Raw genomic sequence first — 17676 nt, forward strand, 5'->3', positions numbered from 1 at the left:
GCTGAGGGGTAATTAGATTATATTTTCTCCACTTTGGTTCCAGTGCCCTCATCCTATGCCATCGGGAGAAGCCCTGCTAATGTAGGACTGTGGATTTTCCTTCCTTACCCGCCACTTCCTAACGATCATTCCTCGAGTTCTCTTCTCACTCCTGCCGCCTGATGTGCTTGTCCGCTCCAACTCTCGAGCCTCTGTGGGCTCTGCCAGGTGTATCTGCATCAGAAAGTCTTCATGGGAAAGGCCCAGACTGGAGGCAGGACTTTTGCTTCAGAACATGTGGGGTGGGACCTGGAAACTCCCCACACGACTCTCTTGCCCTGTCGGGTTTGGGCATCCCTAGGCCGTGAACACTTGTCAGAAGTATCCAGAACTTACTTGTCCAATAGGATTTTGAAGATCCGGTTTGACTTTGTGCTATTTTCAAGGCAAGTTGGTTTATTCTCATTGTTGTACATGCCTGTGTCGGTCCCCAGACTGCCCCCAGTGTCACTGATTTGCTAGGAGGACTCACAGGACTCAGGGTACAGTTGTCCTCGGGGCGCAGGGCAAGGTCAGCAAAGGCTGAAGGCACATGGCAGAGTCCAGGGCCAACGAGGCACAGGCTCCAGGGCCCTCTCCCGTGGCGCCGCACAGGACACGCTTCACTCTCCGGCAACGGACTGCGACCGACGTGAACCGTCTTCCAGGGAAGCTCCGGGTGCCGCTTGCCTGGGAGCAGCCACACCCGGGAGGAAAGCGGGAGCTTAGCACAGCCGGAGCACTTACACTCACAGTGTAGGTGCAGGGAGCCACCGGACTAGTTTGGTGATGGAGGGGACCCTCTGAAGTTCTGAGTGCCCGGGCCAGCGTCGCGGGCCCGCTGTGTGAATGAATGGCTGTGCACCGCACCCTTTCGGTTCTGCATCCTGTGTTCTCAGGCAGCCAGGCCAAAAGCTGAGGCACTTTGGCTTTGTCCCTGCGCGCCCCACACGTTGCCGAGGTCCGTTCATCCTGCCCCGATGCTTTCTTCTAAGAGCTTTATTGATTTAGCTCTTACATTTTGGTCTATGATCCATTTTGAGTTAAATTTAGCGTATGGTGTGAAGTTTGGTCCAAGTTCATTTTTTTTATTACTTGCAGGTGTACAGAACAGCATACTGATTAGACTACACCCCTCACAGCCTGATCACCCCCCAGGCTACTACCCCTCTGACACCCTACATCGCTATTCTAATACCATCGACTGTATTCCCTATGCTGTACTTCACATGCCGTGACTATGTATATATATTTAATTATAGTTGACATTCAGTATTATTTTATGTTAGTTTCAGGTGTACAGCGCAGTGGTCAGGCGTTGATCTCATCTATGAAGCGATTCCCCCCATAAGTGCAGTGCATCTGACACCCTACGAGGTCTTTACAACATCACTGACTATATTCCCCACACTGTACTTCACACCCCGTGACTGTTTTGTGATGACCAAGGTGCACTTCCTGATCCATTCACCTTTCTCACCTCCCCCCCAGCCCCACTCCCATCTGGCAACCATCAGTTTGTTCTCTGTGTCTATGAGTCTGTTTCTGTTTAAATTCATTCTTTTGCGTGTAACTATCCAGTTATCCCAGCACCATTTAGTGAAAAGACTGTTGTTCCCCCAGTGAATTGTCTTGGCACCTTTGTCCAAACATGTTGTCCAAACAGTTGACTGTAAATGTGAGAGTTATTTCTGAAAGCATTTATTATTAACACGGTCACGCAGTCCCCCTGTTTTCCATATGGTACTCAGGACTCAGCTGTGCTTATCGTCTCCCCGGCCAGATAACATTTCAGGTGTCTCGAGAACAAACCTCTAGACTTCTGCCATCACGAGGACACAGAGTTGGGGAGGAGATCTAGGGATCCCAAGGCTTCTAAGCCTCTTTCCCTCAGTCTGCCTAGTTAGGGGCTCTGCATGGCCTTTCCCTTCCCAGAGGTACGTGGTGGGGTCCGTTCCCAGTCTTCTGAAGATTCTGTGTCGGAACCGGGTTGTTTATCCAATCTTACTGTTTCTGGCTTCCAGTTTGTCTCAGCTCTACTAGGGTGGCTACCTCACACCCATGCTCTTTCCAGCTTCCAGATGTTTCTGTTGTCCCCACTCCCGTGAGTCTTGTGTCACCGTTTTCGATTATTTGATGTTGAAAATCCCTTTACTGTCATGTAGTGGAGATATGGTAGTTAATGAAAGCATGATGAAATAATCCGATTTTGATCAGAACTGGATGTGGATTTCGTTTCATTTCTCCTGTTGGAAATTGTGAATTTACTGATTCTGAGGATTGGCATCTGTCAACAATTCTGGAAAATTCTCTATCATCTCTACAAGTATTCTTCCTCATTCTTTTTTATTTTTCTTGAACTCTGATAAAACTCAATCTTTCCTTTTATTCTCCTTGTCTCTTAATTTCTTTTTTTTTATTATTAAATTTATTGGGGTGACAATTGTTAGTAAAATTACATAGATTTCAGGTGCACAATTCTGTATTACATCATCTATAAATCCCCTTGTGTGTTCACCACCCAGAGTCAGTTCTCCTTCCATCACCACATATTGGGAGATCGAATATAATTTCTTTTTTTTATTTTCCCTTTCTTTGTCTCTTTGTACTGTTTTGGACAGTTTATTAAGATATATCTTTCAGTTCATGAATTCTGTCTTCAGCTGTGTTTATTTGGCTGTTTAGTACATATGAGGTCAGACAATTAAATTTGCGAACTCATCCTAGAAGAAGTGCTCCATGCCTCATTGCTGAATATCACTACGGTCACCGTCGAAGTCCTCCCCTTGGGAAGCTATGCACTGATGCCAGCGCCTAGTCACCCTTCAAAGCAATGTTGGAACTCTTTTTCTGGAATGGCCATCAGAGCTGTCGTTGTATTACCCTTGATGTCCTGAAGGTCATCAAAATGTCTTCCTTTCAATATTTCCTTTATCTTCGGGTAACAAAAGAAGTCATTGGGGGCCAGATCAGGTGAGTAGGGAGGGTGTTCCAATACAGTCATTTGTTTACTGGCTAAAAGCTCCCTCACAGACAGTGCTGTGTGTGCTGGTGCATTGTCGTGATGCAAGAGCTGTGAATTGTTGGTGAAAAGTTCAGGTTGTTTCCGTCTAACTTTTTCATGCAGGCTTTTCAGCACTTCCAAAAAGTAAATTTGGTTAACTGTCCAGTTGGTATAAATTCATAATGAATAATCCCTCTGATATCAAAAAAGGTTAGCAACATCATTATAACAGGTTCGCGAACTTAGTTGTCAGATCTTGTATGCTTCTATTTATATAAAATTCTAGAAAACATAAACTGATCTCTAGTGACAGGAAGTAGATCAGTGTTTGTCTGTCGACCTGGGACTTAGGAGGGAGCAAGGGGGGGTGAGAGGAAGGGGTTACAGAAGAGCACAGCGTATTTGGGGAGTAATGGGTTTGTTCATTTTCTTGATTGCAGTGAGGTTTCATGGTGTATACATTTGTCAAAATTGTACACTTTAGATGCGTGCAGTTTATGACATGTTGATCATACCTCAATAAAGTAGTTTTTAAGTTCATTAAAATTTTCAATTCTAGAAGTTTTTTTCCACCTTTTTTTGGTTACTAATTATATTTTAAGCTTCTTATATTTCTTTAAACACACTAAACAGTTATTTTATATTCTGTAACTAATAATTTCAGTATCTGCATAGGTTGCTTCTGCTAGCTTTTAGTTATGGTGGTTTGATCATGTGTGCTTTGATTTTTGATAATGAACTGCTCATTTTCTTGGAACTTTACCTGTAAGCATTTTTGAGGCCTGGATAAAGGTAGGATTTCCTGAGAGGTTTGCACGTGCTTTGGTCAGGAACTGGGCATGCAGCTAGGCTCACTCTGGTCCCCTTTGTGGGTCACAAAGCTTGCATGAGGGCTGTATAGTGGGTACAGATTTGAGGGCAGTTGTCCCCTCTTCACTCAGACCGTGATGGACTGACCTGCTGCCCCTTCTGTGGGTGGGGGTGTGTTTCTCATTCATTCCACACTCAGGTTATAGCTCGTTGGGGTCCTGAACAGATGTGGGCATCTCCTGTTGGGCTCTCCACCCTGGTTGGTCCTCATCTTTCTCTCTTAATGCCAGGCTTCAGCTCCAGAGGGCAAAGCTTCAAATGGGCAAGCCAACTTGGTATGCCCTCAATACCTAGAGCTTTTGCTGTCTCTTTATTTTGGCCCCTGTGGCTTCCTTTCTGTGTGTTAGCTCAGTGATGCTTTTAAAAATAGGTTTTTATGTTTTATCACCTAGGTGTTGATGTCAGGAATGTTGTTCAGTGTGTCACACGGGCCACACTGTTGAAAACAGAGCAGTTCCCATAGTGTTTTGCTTGTAGTTCTCAAGTGGCCTGTAGTTGCTTTTTTCTTACTGTTACCTGTGTTCTCTGATAGGCTGTTTCCTGCTGATCTTTCTAGCCGTCGTCATTCCGGGCCACTTGCCTTGGGTATAACTGTGTGTTGAACTGAACTGGGTTGATAAGGGTGGATTTGAATCATAAGAGTAATTCACGTTTATAGGATTAAGCAGCCTGCTGTGGTGTTACTGCGAGGTGGGAGCCGGTGTACATTTCAGATAGCCAATGGCCTCTCAGCCATAGTGCTCTGTGAGACTTAGCAGTTGTTGGGATGAAATTGTCCAGCTCCAGAATACAATGAGATATTAGAGAAACTCGATTTTACTGAGTATTTTATGTAATAAAAATAAACCTACATGGGAAAAATAAATAAATAAATAAATAAATAAATAAACCTACATGTTTGTAATATCTCTTGATAGCATTATCACCTACTCTTTTGTTTGCTAAATAGGCAAGTAGAGATACTCTCTAAACCTGAAAATTTATAACTTTGAAGAGGTAGGAAAAAAGAGGAATGAGTTAATGTTCTAGAATATTATGTGAGCATGGATATATGTTATCCTAATTATTTTGTCAGAGTTTTGTTTTAGAGATGTTGGTCATTTTTGAAATGATATTGTACTTGAGAATCCAGTTACACTTTAAAAAACTAGTTATTTTAAATATCTCATGGTGATTAAATTACAAAATAGGAAACTGGCTGTTTGCTCTAATTCTTTCTTTCCTGTGAAATATACATACAGAAGAATATATAAAACATGTACAATTTAAAGAATTACTTAAAAAACAAACCCACTTGGGTAACTACCCAGGTTTAGAAAGTTCTCCCTTTATTCTTTTTTTTTTTTCTTTTTGCCAAACAAAACTTTTATTGAGTGAGAAAAATCCCAGGAGGCTGTCTTCTGGAGGTTCTCGAGCCTCAGACCTCAGGAAGTGGGGCCTCCAAGCCGCTGACCTGTATTGCCGTGCTGAGTTGTAGGTCTTGGGCCCACGTTTCTAGGTTGAGGCCTGGCCTGTGGACTCATGGGCCAGAGCTGCAGTCCCCACAGCCTGGTCTGTACTGGTGGCCCCCTGGGGCAGATCTGTGTGCTTGCGGGCAGAGCCCTGGGACAGATTGCTGAGTAGCGTCCGGGTTGGTGTCCACTTGGAGAGCACTGCCCGGGGCGGGTCCACACGGCCTCGGGCTGCTCATGCTACCAGGTAGGTGAGGACGTCATTGGGCTCCCCTTGAAGGGCTGCCCATTCCTTGGGGGGCCAGGCTTGGGGGCCAAGCTCTTCATCGGGCTTCCACTGAAAGAGCTCTCCCCCACCACCTCCACCAAGGCCAGGAGGAGGTTCCCAGGCTGGTGGAACTGGTCCCAGTCTCTTTCAGCAGCAAACTCAGCGTGGAGACGGCAGATGTCCTCGAGGATGGGCTCCGGGCTGAAGCTGAAGGGGCCGGTAGCACCACAGTCTTTTCCCTCTGTGTCTCCGGGCTTCTCCCTGCCCCCCTGGGACATGTCGCCCACCACGCTGCACCCCAGATTGTACTGGAGACCCTGTATTCTGCTCCTCTATTCTTTTTAAAGCAGTTCTGTCCAGTTTATTTTTATTTGAGACAACCAAAGACATTATAAAAGCAAGGTGTTTGGTGGCGGTTGCTTGAAAAGTCTCTCTCAAATTCCACAGAAAAAGAAAGGGTATTTTAGAGCTAGTTGGGTAAACAACTAAATCACGGCACGCTGTGAAAAGTGTCGTAAAATAGTCTGGTGGAAGAGAGCTGTACACGTGTTGGTGACAGTGGAGCCACAGTGTGGGGACAGGAAGGGGGGAGAGGCCGTGCTGTGGAGGGAGCAGAGCTGGGCGTTGGGGGGGCGGGGATTGGGGAGGGAGGATGGTGCTAAGAGCCTGGGCTCACCTCACAGGATGTTAAGTAAGAGAAAGATAAGCTCAGCTGTTTGGGGAAGATCCCTCTGGTGCTAGTGTGTGAGAATTCTGTGTCCTGAGGGTGGGGTGCATGAGGTGGGGGTGGCTAGCCTGTGTGAGGTCATTGCTTGCTATACTTCACAGTAGAGTCACAACTATGTACTTGAGTCTCAGAAGCTTATTTTCAAAGGAAATATTTGAAAGTGAAATGTTCAAGGTTATGGAGATACACGCATAAGCTCAAAAGGCATCCCGTTATCTGCAGACTACAATTGAAAAGAAATGTCACTTGAGATGACAGCATAAACAAGATAAATTATTATTAGCTAACAGAATGCTCTTTAAAGAAATCTGAAACATTTTATTTTGTATGTGAACAGTTATTACCTAGGAAACAAATTCCTTTAAAATCATCTCAAGAAAAATGATCAGACCTAAGCCTTTAAAATTAGTCCATTTTATTTCATGTGTGTCTGCCTATAGGAAATTGTTCCAGGAAAGTCAAAGATGGAGTTGGCTTACGTAGACCTCCTCTGGGATAACAGAAGCAGTGCTAGGCAGGCCTCTCAGCTCTCCTGTCCTCCTCCAGGAAGCCCTCAGTGACGCTGGGCAGGTGACATGGTCTGTTTTGTCATTTCTCATAATCTTCCAAAAATAAAGAGTTACCTAGAGTTCTCATTCTTCTGTTTATTTTATGTCTTCATTATTACATGTTAGAACCAAATTATCTTAGTTCTACGTTTTTCAAGGTGGGGAGAGAGGTTAATCATTGCCTGTTAGATTAACGCACCTGAAATTGTTGATGTTTGACCATTTTTGATCTACAAAAACAGCACTTTCATATAGTTCAAACTAATAATAAATCAACAAATGGTATCTGGTGGTAGGTTTCCCCTTTGAGACAATAAACGGCTTTTGATGAGGAGCAATAATATGTGCCCATGTCACAGCCCAATAAGAAAACGCTGGGAGGGCGGTACCTCCTGGGTGATGGAAAGAATCTGGTTTGCTGCTGTCAGGAGTCCGGTTAAGATTCTGACACTGCTTCTGACCCATGTGAGCAGGGGAGAGCTGGTCAACCAGCTGCCCAGAGGCTCAGCTCTCTCAGCTGTAAAATCAGCTTCTTTTCCTCAGAGGGTTTTTGTAAGCGTCAGCTAAGATTCACTGTAAGCGCAGGTATGTATAAATGTCTGACGTACTGTAGCAAGTGCTCATGACTTGTTGAATCTCTAGAATTCAGACTTCAGTAACAAACACTGAGGTCTCTCCCATCTTTGGAAGTGATGTCAGATCCTGAGTGTCAGAACAATTGTGTGAGAGATTCCTTAGAGGATCAGGGAAAACTTCAGGAAGCAGATAGCATTGCCACTAGATCTGATGGGAAGGTAGAGTTTAGAAAGTGGAAGAAGGGCATTGTAGACAGAAGGAAGAATCTGAGCGAAAAGGTGAAGGTGGGCACGTGTTGGCTCTGGCACGGAGAGGCACGCACCTCTGTGCGACGTATGAGGCGCCATTACTGCAGAAGTAAGGGATTGAGGGACGAAGCCAGGTTTGGAAGGAAGGGGGAGTTTGGGTTTAGACATGCAGAAGCTGAAGTGCGGCAGGCAGGGTATACAAATAAAAATGCGACCATGGCCGTGGGAACTGGATCTAGAGCGCCTTTGGAGAGAGACCAGGAGTGGATGGCTAGGCTCCCCGATCGGTAAGGGGTGTTCTCCGTCGAAGCTGAGTGCAAAAAGAAACGAGGAGGACGAACTGTTGGACTGTGCCATGTCATCTCATTGAAACGTGAAGGCACAGGGAAATCGTTCTTTTCCTGAATAATATTACGGTACTGTTCTCGTCTGTTATAACCAAAGATGGAGTTACTTGGTTGAGTATTAAAATCAGCATATCAGGATTAGAGCTGACATCTGAGGTGACCCGTTAGCCACTAGATGTTTAACTGCTGACCAAATCCACTAGTCTTCTCTATTGACTGATCCCCAAGGAACAGATGTTAGGGAAACAAACAGCATTTATAGTTAAAACCTCTGTTGATTGCACATAATCTAGCTCTCTTAAACATATGCTCATAAACATTCTCTTGGTTCTTTGGATTGTGACGGTGCTGTTGGGAATAACAACCAAACTCCTGTAAGTCATGAATACTAGAACAACACAAGTATCTAGAGTCTCCATGAGATTTTACAGCAAATGAATGTGGTGGTTTTAAAATATGCCTGCGGATTCTTTAACACGCCTCCCTTCCAAAGTGGAGCTAGTTCCCCTCCTCTCCCAGACTTAGTGACTTGTTCCTAACAAAGAAGGTGCGCACAGTGACACCATGTGACTTCGAGGCTGGTTCACAAAAGATAGCTTCCCCCTGGCTCTCTGTTGGATTGTGAGCTCTGTGGGAGGCCAGCCATCATGCCCTGCTCAAGCAGGCAGCTCGGGGAAGGGCCCCCTTGGGGAGGAACTGAGCCCCCAAGCTGCCGGCACCACTTGGTGCCATGTGAGTGAGCCGGATTGGAATCAGACCCTCCGCCCCCAATCAGGACTTAGGACGACTCCGGCCCTGGCTGACATCTGACTCACCCTCAGGAGATGTCTCAAGCTGGAACCAGCTGCCCAGCCAAGCTGCTCCTGAATCTTTCACCGGCTGTGAGCCTTCACGAATGTTTACTGTTGTTTCAAGCTACCGAGTGTAGGTGTGATCTGTTACTCAGCAATAGAGAACTAATACGCGTACATATCCTGTGGGATAGATAAAGGTCGACTTGATTTCCAAGTCATTTTCACAAATGTAAAAACGAATTGAACAATGAAGACTTAATTGTTATATAAGTTTAATATTTAAGTAATAACAGAAATATGGCTGGAAAATGACGTCATGTCATGAGTTTGTCGTACTTGCCAAGGGAGGAAAAGCAGCTTCACGGTCATGTGCTTGGAGGGAGGGAGGGGGTGCAAGGTGATTGTCCTTTGGGATGACTTCAAGATGTAGATTCTTCCTTCTGCATCATTCGCCAGTCTCTCAACTTTTAGGGAGATTGCACTCAGACTGAACTTCAAAATAAAGTTACAGGACAGGAAAACTTCCTTAGGGTAACCAAGCTAAATGAGAGAGCGCCACAGAACAGGCCACGTGCACAGTGGGCCAGAGGCTGTGTAAGGCGGCCTCCTCCCCGTCCCTTGACGTGTGTGCTCAGAGCGCCATTGGCCGCATCCACGTGTCCTGTCCAGATCGGAGTTGTGCCATATCCTGTTCTCTGCGTTCAGTAAATTGGTGACTGTTGATTTCCCTGAAACTGTACTGTCAAAGTATCACTTCTTATAGAGCATTTATTTAGTGTGTTTTTGGATGAGCCCTCATACCAAAGAAAAAAATTGGAAACTGCTGTAATTTTTCAAGGACCATGATAGTGAAGAGCCATTAACAGATAGTGTACAATGTGATCACCTTTTTTTGCTTTCATAGATAAAATTGCAGTCTTTGCTAGTTTGGGCATGTACTGGAAACATACATTAGATACATATTGGCAGAATGTTTCAATAGTACGTTAGGTGTAAAACCAAGTCTTACTAAAAATCTACAAAAGCATATTATTAGTAGCTTGTGATGGGATGGGAGACGCGTATATTGCATAATTGTCTATAATAGTTTGTTTTGAGAAACTTTATTATGTTTTTAATAATGGAATTACTGCAACAACAGTTTCAAAATTGTATTTAAAACATTACCCGAGGAGACAAAAATATATTTGATTAAAGCCATGTTATCAACTGGCTTGTTATCTAAAGCTTTCAACCCTAATTATCAAGTGAGTTATAGTTGTCTCTTCGTATTGTAAAAAATCTAGCTCTTATAACCTGTTTTTCAAACATAATTTTGATAGCTTTATGACTCATGACTCATACACATAATTAGTACAAATGATACATTAATATGGGAACTAAGCCTCCTTTTCATATCTAACTTTCGGCAAATTGTGGGCCATCTTATTGATTGGAAATCTAATCATAGTATATTTGGGGTTGATGGCTTAATTATGGACATTTTTATGCTTACTTTTCTCATTACTTATCAAAATACCGTTTATATGGAATCCTTTCTTTGGCAAGAGGTTAACATTTTATTTAAAAAGAGGATAATTTAAAAAAGAATAAAAATGATAATTAAAATTTAAACATTGACAACATCAAGTGTTGGCAAGGATGTTGCTGGTGGGAGTGTGAATTGACAGTTCACTTTGATAAACAGTTTGGCAGTTTCTAGACACACCTACTGTACAACCCACCTGTTCTACTTCCTGACATTAATCACCCAAGAAGAACCCCAGCACTTGTCGACATAAATCCTGGTACCGGAGTATTAAGATGGCTTTATTCCATTCCTCATAGCCAAAAAGTGGAACAGCCCAAATGCCCATCAGCAGATGAATGGAGAAACAAAATGGTCTGTCCACGAGACTGGGCACTGCTGAGCAGGGAAGGAACAACACTATGAGTCTGTAAAACGTGGCCAGGGAAGGAAGCCAGACACAAAGAAGAACACACTGTGGGATCCCATCGCTGTGAAATTCTGGGGCTCACCAAGCTGGGCCGTCCTGAACCACCACCCAGCACGGGGCACTGGCTTTGCGACAGGGGCATGGATAGGGCCACAGAGAAGCCCAGTAGGACACTTTCTGGGGTGGTGGCTACACTGCCATATGCGGCTCTCAAAACTCATCCCGCAGTATCCTGCGAATGGCTCCATTTTATCGTTTGTAAAAGCATCAGTACAGTTGGTCTGAAAAGTAAACATTGATTGCACTGTTGTCATTTCGTCTTAACTTATTGACAGTATGGGTGTTTTTGAAATTTTTTTATCTGAAGTGGACTAGAATATACAAGGTTGGACAATTAAGTTCACGAACTCACCCTAGAAAAAGTGCTACATACCTCATTGGTGAATATCACTATGGTCACCTTCGAAGTGCTCTCCTTGGGAAGCTACCACGTTACCCTGAAAATAAGACCTAGCCAGATCATCAGCTCTAATGTGTCTTTTGGAGGAAAAATTAATATGAGACCCGGTCTTATTTTAATATAAGACCAGGTTTTATATAATAGAATATATATAATGTAATATATAATATAACAGAATACCAGGTCTTATGTTAATTTTTGCTCCAAAAGACACACTACAGCTGATGGTCCAGCTAGGTCTTATTTTCAGGGAAACACGGTATGCATTGATGCCAGCACCTAGTCCACCCTTCAAAGGAATTTTGGAACTTTTTCTGGAATGGCCATCAGAGCTGTCGTCGTATTACCCTTGATGTCCTGAATGTCATCAAAATGTTTTCCTTTCAATATTTCCTTTTTCTTTGGGTAAAGAAAGAAGTCATTGGGGGCCTGACCAGGTGAGTAGGGAGGGTGTTCCAATACAGTTATTTGTTTCTTGGCTAAAAGGAGACAGTGCCGTGTAAGCTGGTGCATTGCCGTGATGCAAGAGCCATGAATTGTTGGCGAAAAGTTCAGGTCATCTAACTTTTTCACACAGCCTTTTCAGCACTTCCAAATAGTAAACTTGGTTAACTGTCCAGTTGGTACAAATTCATAATGAATAACCCCTCTGACATCAAAAGTTAGCAACATCGTTGCAACAAGTTTGTGAACTTAATTGTCAGAACTTACATGCTTATCAGTATTTTTAAGTTGCTAATTTTAAATTAAATGCCCACAAAAGTTAGAAAACTGTGTTATGTATTTGTCTACTGTGAGTGTTGTGTAATAATAATTGTATCTGAAATTTCTATAAAGTCAGTAACAATAATATACAGAGGGTTTCACTTCTCATTTCGGTTCATTGTTTTGGGGTGGGAGGTTTTAAGAGACATCTCTTTATTTCACATCCTCAGTTGCCATAGGATTGGACCCAGGGTATCTGAGTGTGGTGTTGTGAAACGTCCTGCTTTGCCAAGCTTCTCCCAGGCTTTCTAGGCTGTGTGCTAGGCTGAACAGCACGCTTTTGCAAGAGTGCATGGTGGCATTCCATGACCTCACTGCAACATTGGGAAATGCAGTTCTTATTTCCCAGTGACAGTGTAAGGATAAAGAAAAAGCGAGCTCAGGGTCAGTTCCTCACAGCTGAGTTTGCTGGGTGACCTATCAGTGAGATAGATCCTTGTCTCATTTTTCAGAACAGGCTCATTGAGAACAGGGAGGAACTGCATTTTATTGCCTGCAGTGTCTAGGAGTCCATCCAGCTCATCGAGGGTAAACAGATTATCACGGTCACGGTGTCGTGGTGCTGGACATGCACACCACTCAGAAATGGCAGTTCCCAAGTCCGTCACAATCACTGTCAGCAAACAGAGGAGCCGCAGGAGTTAGGGGCATGGTCAGGAGGGGCGTGATGGGGGCCAGAGGAAATGTGGGTTAATGAGGTGTCTGGAAAGAGCTGGAGAGGCAGTTACAATGGTGCGGAGGACGCAGGCTCCTCATAGGGAGACAGGGTGAACAGAAGGCTGCTATCTGTGCACATCGGAGGGTGCTTGGGTTATGGCGAAGGGGGAGGAAGTACTGAGTCACTTACAGATCCAGTCAACAAACCATCACTGATGATTGGTCACTGACGGGGGGCTGTTCCCAGGCACTGGGCCAGGTGCTGTGGGAGCCGGATGGACTGGAAGTCTCTCATTAGCTAGAGGGTCCCTGGGATGAGTTTCCTGTGAGGAAAGTATCGAAAAGTTTATAAGGTATAGAAATAGTCTCTTATTGTTCTACAAGTAGATTTGTGGACGTTTGGGGATGGAAGGGGATAATGTGACCAGATAAATGATTATGAAGCAGAAAGGAGAGGTTTGTTTTTCTCTGCTCTTGGGGGTGGGGTGGCGAGTTAGACCTGGAGTTGGGTGGGCCATGTTTGTTGTGGAAAATGGGTGATGTGAGGGACAGGCTGGAGAGTGAACTGCATGCATTAGGAGCGTCAGTACCTGGCCTGGAATCCAGACTTCAGGTAGCCGTTGGTGTGGAAGGGACCCCAAACCCAGAGGGAGGGACCCCGAGCCCGGCGGGGAGGGTGTTGGAGCAGAGTGGTTGAAGGCAGGTGAAGCGTTTCCTTTTCTCTGGGCTGGTGTTTGCAGAGGCCTGCCCACTGTCGCTGAGAGCTCCTCCACTGATTGTCCTGGTCCTAGAAGTGGCTAGTCCTCTCTGTGACCTACAGTTGAGCTCATCAGGCAGCTGTACCACAATGAGGGACCTCGATGTGCCCAAGGAGACAGGGTTTGACTTCTTCTCATTAGATGTAATGAAAAGACATTAGCAAGGAATTAGGTCATAGGTTTGTTTGAATAAATTGAGTTCATATGGAGAATCTAAGATTGTTCGTATGGGGGTTAGTTTACATAAAGAGAATGCATTGCAATAGGCCCATCATAAAAGGATCAAATTTGCATCGAAGGTTTTTGTTTTCTTAAACACTGAAAAAAGTGCTTCTTTTGGCTAAATGTTCACATTGAACAATTAAGGGACTATCTAAAGTGTAAGATGTTGCATATTTGTTGACTTACTAGTTTATGGTAGCTTGCGTTTTTATAACCCATTAATACAATTAAACTATACAGGCATGTTTACTTTGAAATAATTTCTTGAGCTGTGCACTATGATTTATACAGTTTTCTGTGTCAGATATACCTCAATAAAATTTTATTAAATTACTATGTACACGGTGTGATCAAACAATACGGTGAATGTTTAAATACAAAATTTTATTACAGTAAAAGACACATTGCCATGAATCCTCCTCAAAATACTGCCCCTCGCTTCAAACACACTTATCCCATCGTTCTTGCCACACTCTGAAGCAGTTCTGGAAGTCCTCTTTCATGAGTGTCTTTAGTTGTGCTGTAGTGGCTGCCTCCATGTCCTGAATCAATTCAAAACGTTTACCTTTCATGGTCATTCTGACTTTGGGGAAGAGCCAGAAGTCACACGGTGCCAGATCCGGTGAATAAGGTGGATGAGGACACACCGTAATGTTTTTATTTGACAAATTGCCGTACGAGAAGCGATGTGTGACACGGAGCATTGTCATGCTGGAGGATGATTCATGGCACACTTACAACACACCTTCTCACCACCGTAGCTCACACCCGACTGACTGCACCGAACAAGTTGAAACTTGTCACACACTGTTACTAAGGTTTGACTGCTGCTACCCATATTGAAGAGCCCTGCCTTTCCGTTGGATGGCACTTCACAGCAGTATTCACAGTATTGTTTGATCACACCTCATATTAGTAAATAATATAAATACCTGAATTACTTATGACAACATAGTATATCTTAGTTTTGCAGTTAGAAATACACACACAACACAACACATACAAAGCGCTCTGTCTTGTTCACAGGTGTAACTATCAGAATACTGAACTGTTATATTTTCTTTCTATCCTCTTCACGTTGTTATTCTAAGCCATTAGTGGGCAGAGGAGACCAAAGAGATCATTTTTGTTTTTTCTTTTAAGTTGTAAAATTAATGTTAATTGAAAGATTAGTTGAATGGACATCATTTTTCTCTAGAAAAAATATGTATAAGGAGTAAAAATTCTGAAAGTTTCAAAAAATAACCTTTTGTTATGACTGGAAAATCTCACTAGGTGGAAATTAGCACCCCTTTATTAGCATTAAAACAGATGTGGGCCATTTAATGGTTCTGCCAGGTATTTTTTGGTAGAATAAACAAAGTTCTTTTCAAATGGAAGTTTCTGTGACTTGGCCATTTACAATGTCTAGTTTTGAAAAGGGACTTGCAGCCAGCCCGGTGGCTCAGGTGGTTGGAGCTCCGTGTGCCTAACGCTGAGGTTGCCAGTTTGATTCCCACGTGGGCCAGTGAGCTGCACCCTCTACAGCTAGGACTGTGAGCAACGGCTCTCCTTGCTTTGGGCTACCGTGTGCTGCTGTGAACGGCCAGTGTGAGTGGCCGACAGCCGGCGTGAGTTGCCGTGGGCAGCTATGTGCTGCCGTGGGCTACGATGTGCTGCCATGAACAGCCGGTGGCCAGTGTGAGTGGCCAGTAACCGGTGAGAGCTGCCATGAGGTGCTGTGAGCAGCCGACCGATGACTGGCGACCGACTGCCTCCGCCTGGAGGAGCACAAGGCTCATAATACCAGCATGGGATGGGCCAGGGAGCTGTGTCCTACACAACTAGACTGAGAAACAACGGCTTGAACCGGAGTGGGGGGTGGAGGGAAGGCGGAAGAGGGGGGAAAAGAAAAAGAAAAGGAGCTTGGACCATATTGCTTCCTCAGGATCCTAGATAAACAGAATTGGGGTTCCAGTGAAGACTGCTGAACAATTCCTGATTCCATTTTCCAAGAATCAAGAATGTACTTGAACACCATAAACTTTGGGGGAGGCTGGAGTCAGAGGAACAGCGGTTGGAACCACTGAGCATAAGCGGGGGTGGAAAGTGAAGGGCTTCTGAGAGTGCAAATGGGCCTAGAAGTAGAAAGTAGAGCTCCGAGGTGGGACCGTGAGCCTCATGGTTAGAATGGAAGAGGCTGGAGGAGGACAGGCTTGGCCAAATCAGAGCCCTGCTCCTTTAGTGAGCTGTGTGCCCTCAGCGTGTCCCGTCACGTTTCCCCACCATTCCTCACCCGGTGTGGGGCTCAGGTGCCTACCACACAGACTTGCCACGAAGATTACATGGTACGGTACATATACCACGTCTAGCACAGTGGTATATGCGAGTGGCGTGTGCTCGGTAATGTGTGCTGTATGGAACGTTCCGGGACGAGGACTTGCGTCCTGCTCTGCCCCCGTGAGCTGTCTCACCTGCGGCAGGTTACCTGAACTTCTCTGCCATTTTCTTGCCTGTAGAATGGGACTATAACAGTACCTCTGTGATAGTGTTATTACGAGGCTTAAATGAGTGCCTAAATGGAAAGTACTTAGTTCAGAAGCATAAAGCACATGGTAAGCACAGTAAAACGCCGATTTTATTGTTTATTATCCTTAACAGAGATCGGGCCATGCTTTCAAATTCCATCAGTTGCCACTCCTCGAGGTTTTACCTTTTGTATTCACGTCCTATATGTAATTCTCTGCATAACGGGTTAGTCCTCGGTGCAGTCCACATACACGGTATTTGTAACAAGGTATTTGTATTTTATAATCTTACATAGTTTAGCTTCTCGAGACCAGGTGGCAGTGAGATAACATTTGTCCTTAGATATCACCTGCACATTTATGTTTTTAAGTTGTGTATCCTTAAACATTTGACATCCCGTTTACTCAGATACACCTGTTAAATAGCCAGTGCAAAAAGTGGAATGTCACCTCAATACACATTTGCAAAAGTCTGCTTCAAGTTGGGCCTCTTATTTGTAGTATCTGGCATATTAGAAAAACTGTTATTTATATTTAATCAAAGCAGCCAACAGTTAGGAAAGCTCTTAGGCGAGAATAAACTAATTTGGGTACTCCTAGTTTCTAGGGAACCTATTTAAAATAGTGGTGTGTGCGCGTTCTGACACGAGAGAAAAGCGGTGATGCAGGCGCTCACATATCCCAGCCTGAGTGTGTTCTGTTCTCCGCAGGGTGGCAGTCCGCGTGTTGAACTGACCCTCTCAGAGCTCCAAGATATGGCAGCAAGGCAACAACAGCAGATTGAAAACCAGCAGCAAATGTTGGTTGCCAAGGTAAGGTTATAAAGCAGAGGTGGGGCCGCGCTCAGTGTGTTCGCCAGCCGTAGTTGTAGATGGACTGGCTGGTCCATTCCTAGGAGCTCGGCACAGAAGTGCTGAGCGGTGTCTGTTGTCTCCTCTGAAATAACAAATGCAGGCTTAGCTTCCTGACAGTGGGAAGAGCATGTGACCCTTGCCCTGCACACAAACTCCCACACCAGGAAGTGGTCGGCCTTCCCCGCTGCAGGGAGAGAGGATGCTTTCCGTCATCCTTGTCTCCTCTTTCCTTTGTGTGTTCTCAGCTGGTATAGTTGGCATTAGTGTTCCAGAGGGAGCCAGTGATCCCTGAGGAAGATGCTGGTCACATGCCTAGAAGACAGTGACACTTGGACATCAGGGCTTCCCTGTATGCCACTCCACAGGGAGCTGGTTTGGCTAATGACAGTAAGGGGACAGTTACTGCTCAGTACATACGCTGAGTTATACATTTGCTGTTGAAACTCTTGACAGGAGGATTTAAATTTTTTCTAAATAATGATTTAGTTGTGGACTGAAAATGAAAAACCAGACCTATATGCCATGCCCGCTGGAAATGATTCATATTGTAATGATCTTAAATGTTCTGAACCTGCTATCAAGAGAACATGTAAACATAACTGCTGAGGTTCATACTGCTTTCTCTGTAGAGATTCTTTTTTATTTTATTTTTAATTTTTCAATTA

The 17676-nt window shown here is 44.4% G+C and overlaps 1 protein-coding gene and 1 pseudogene across 1 annotated transcript in view; one reads left to right on the forward strand and one right to left on the reverse strand.

Moving 5' to 3' along the window:
- PPP1R13B (protein phosphatase 1 regulatory subunit 13B) overlaps positions 1-17676 on the forward strand; it is a 74682-nt gene that overhangs the window by 39298 nt on the left and 17708 nt on the right. The window contains exon 5 of the mRNA XM_074326816.1: positions 16868-16969. Coding sequence (XP_074182917.1) covers positions 16868-16969 — 102 coding nt within the window. The remainder of the gene's footprint in view (positions 1-16867; positions 16970-17676) is intronic.
- On the reverse strand, positions 5364-6139 carry LOC109455590 (dCTP pyrophosphatase 1; annotated as a pseudogene).

The sequence above is a fragment of the Rhinolophus sinicus genome, linkage group LG03 (assembly GCF_036562045.2).
Source record: "Rhinolophus sinicus isolate RSC01 linkage group LG03, ASM3656204v1, whole genome shotgun sequence".
Taxonomy (NCBI): domain Eukaryota; kingdom Metazoa; phylum Chordata; class Mammalia; order Chiroptera; family Rhinolophidae; genus Rhinolophus; species Rhinolophus sinicus.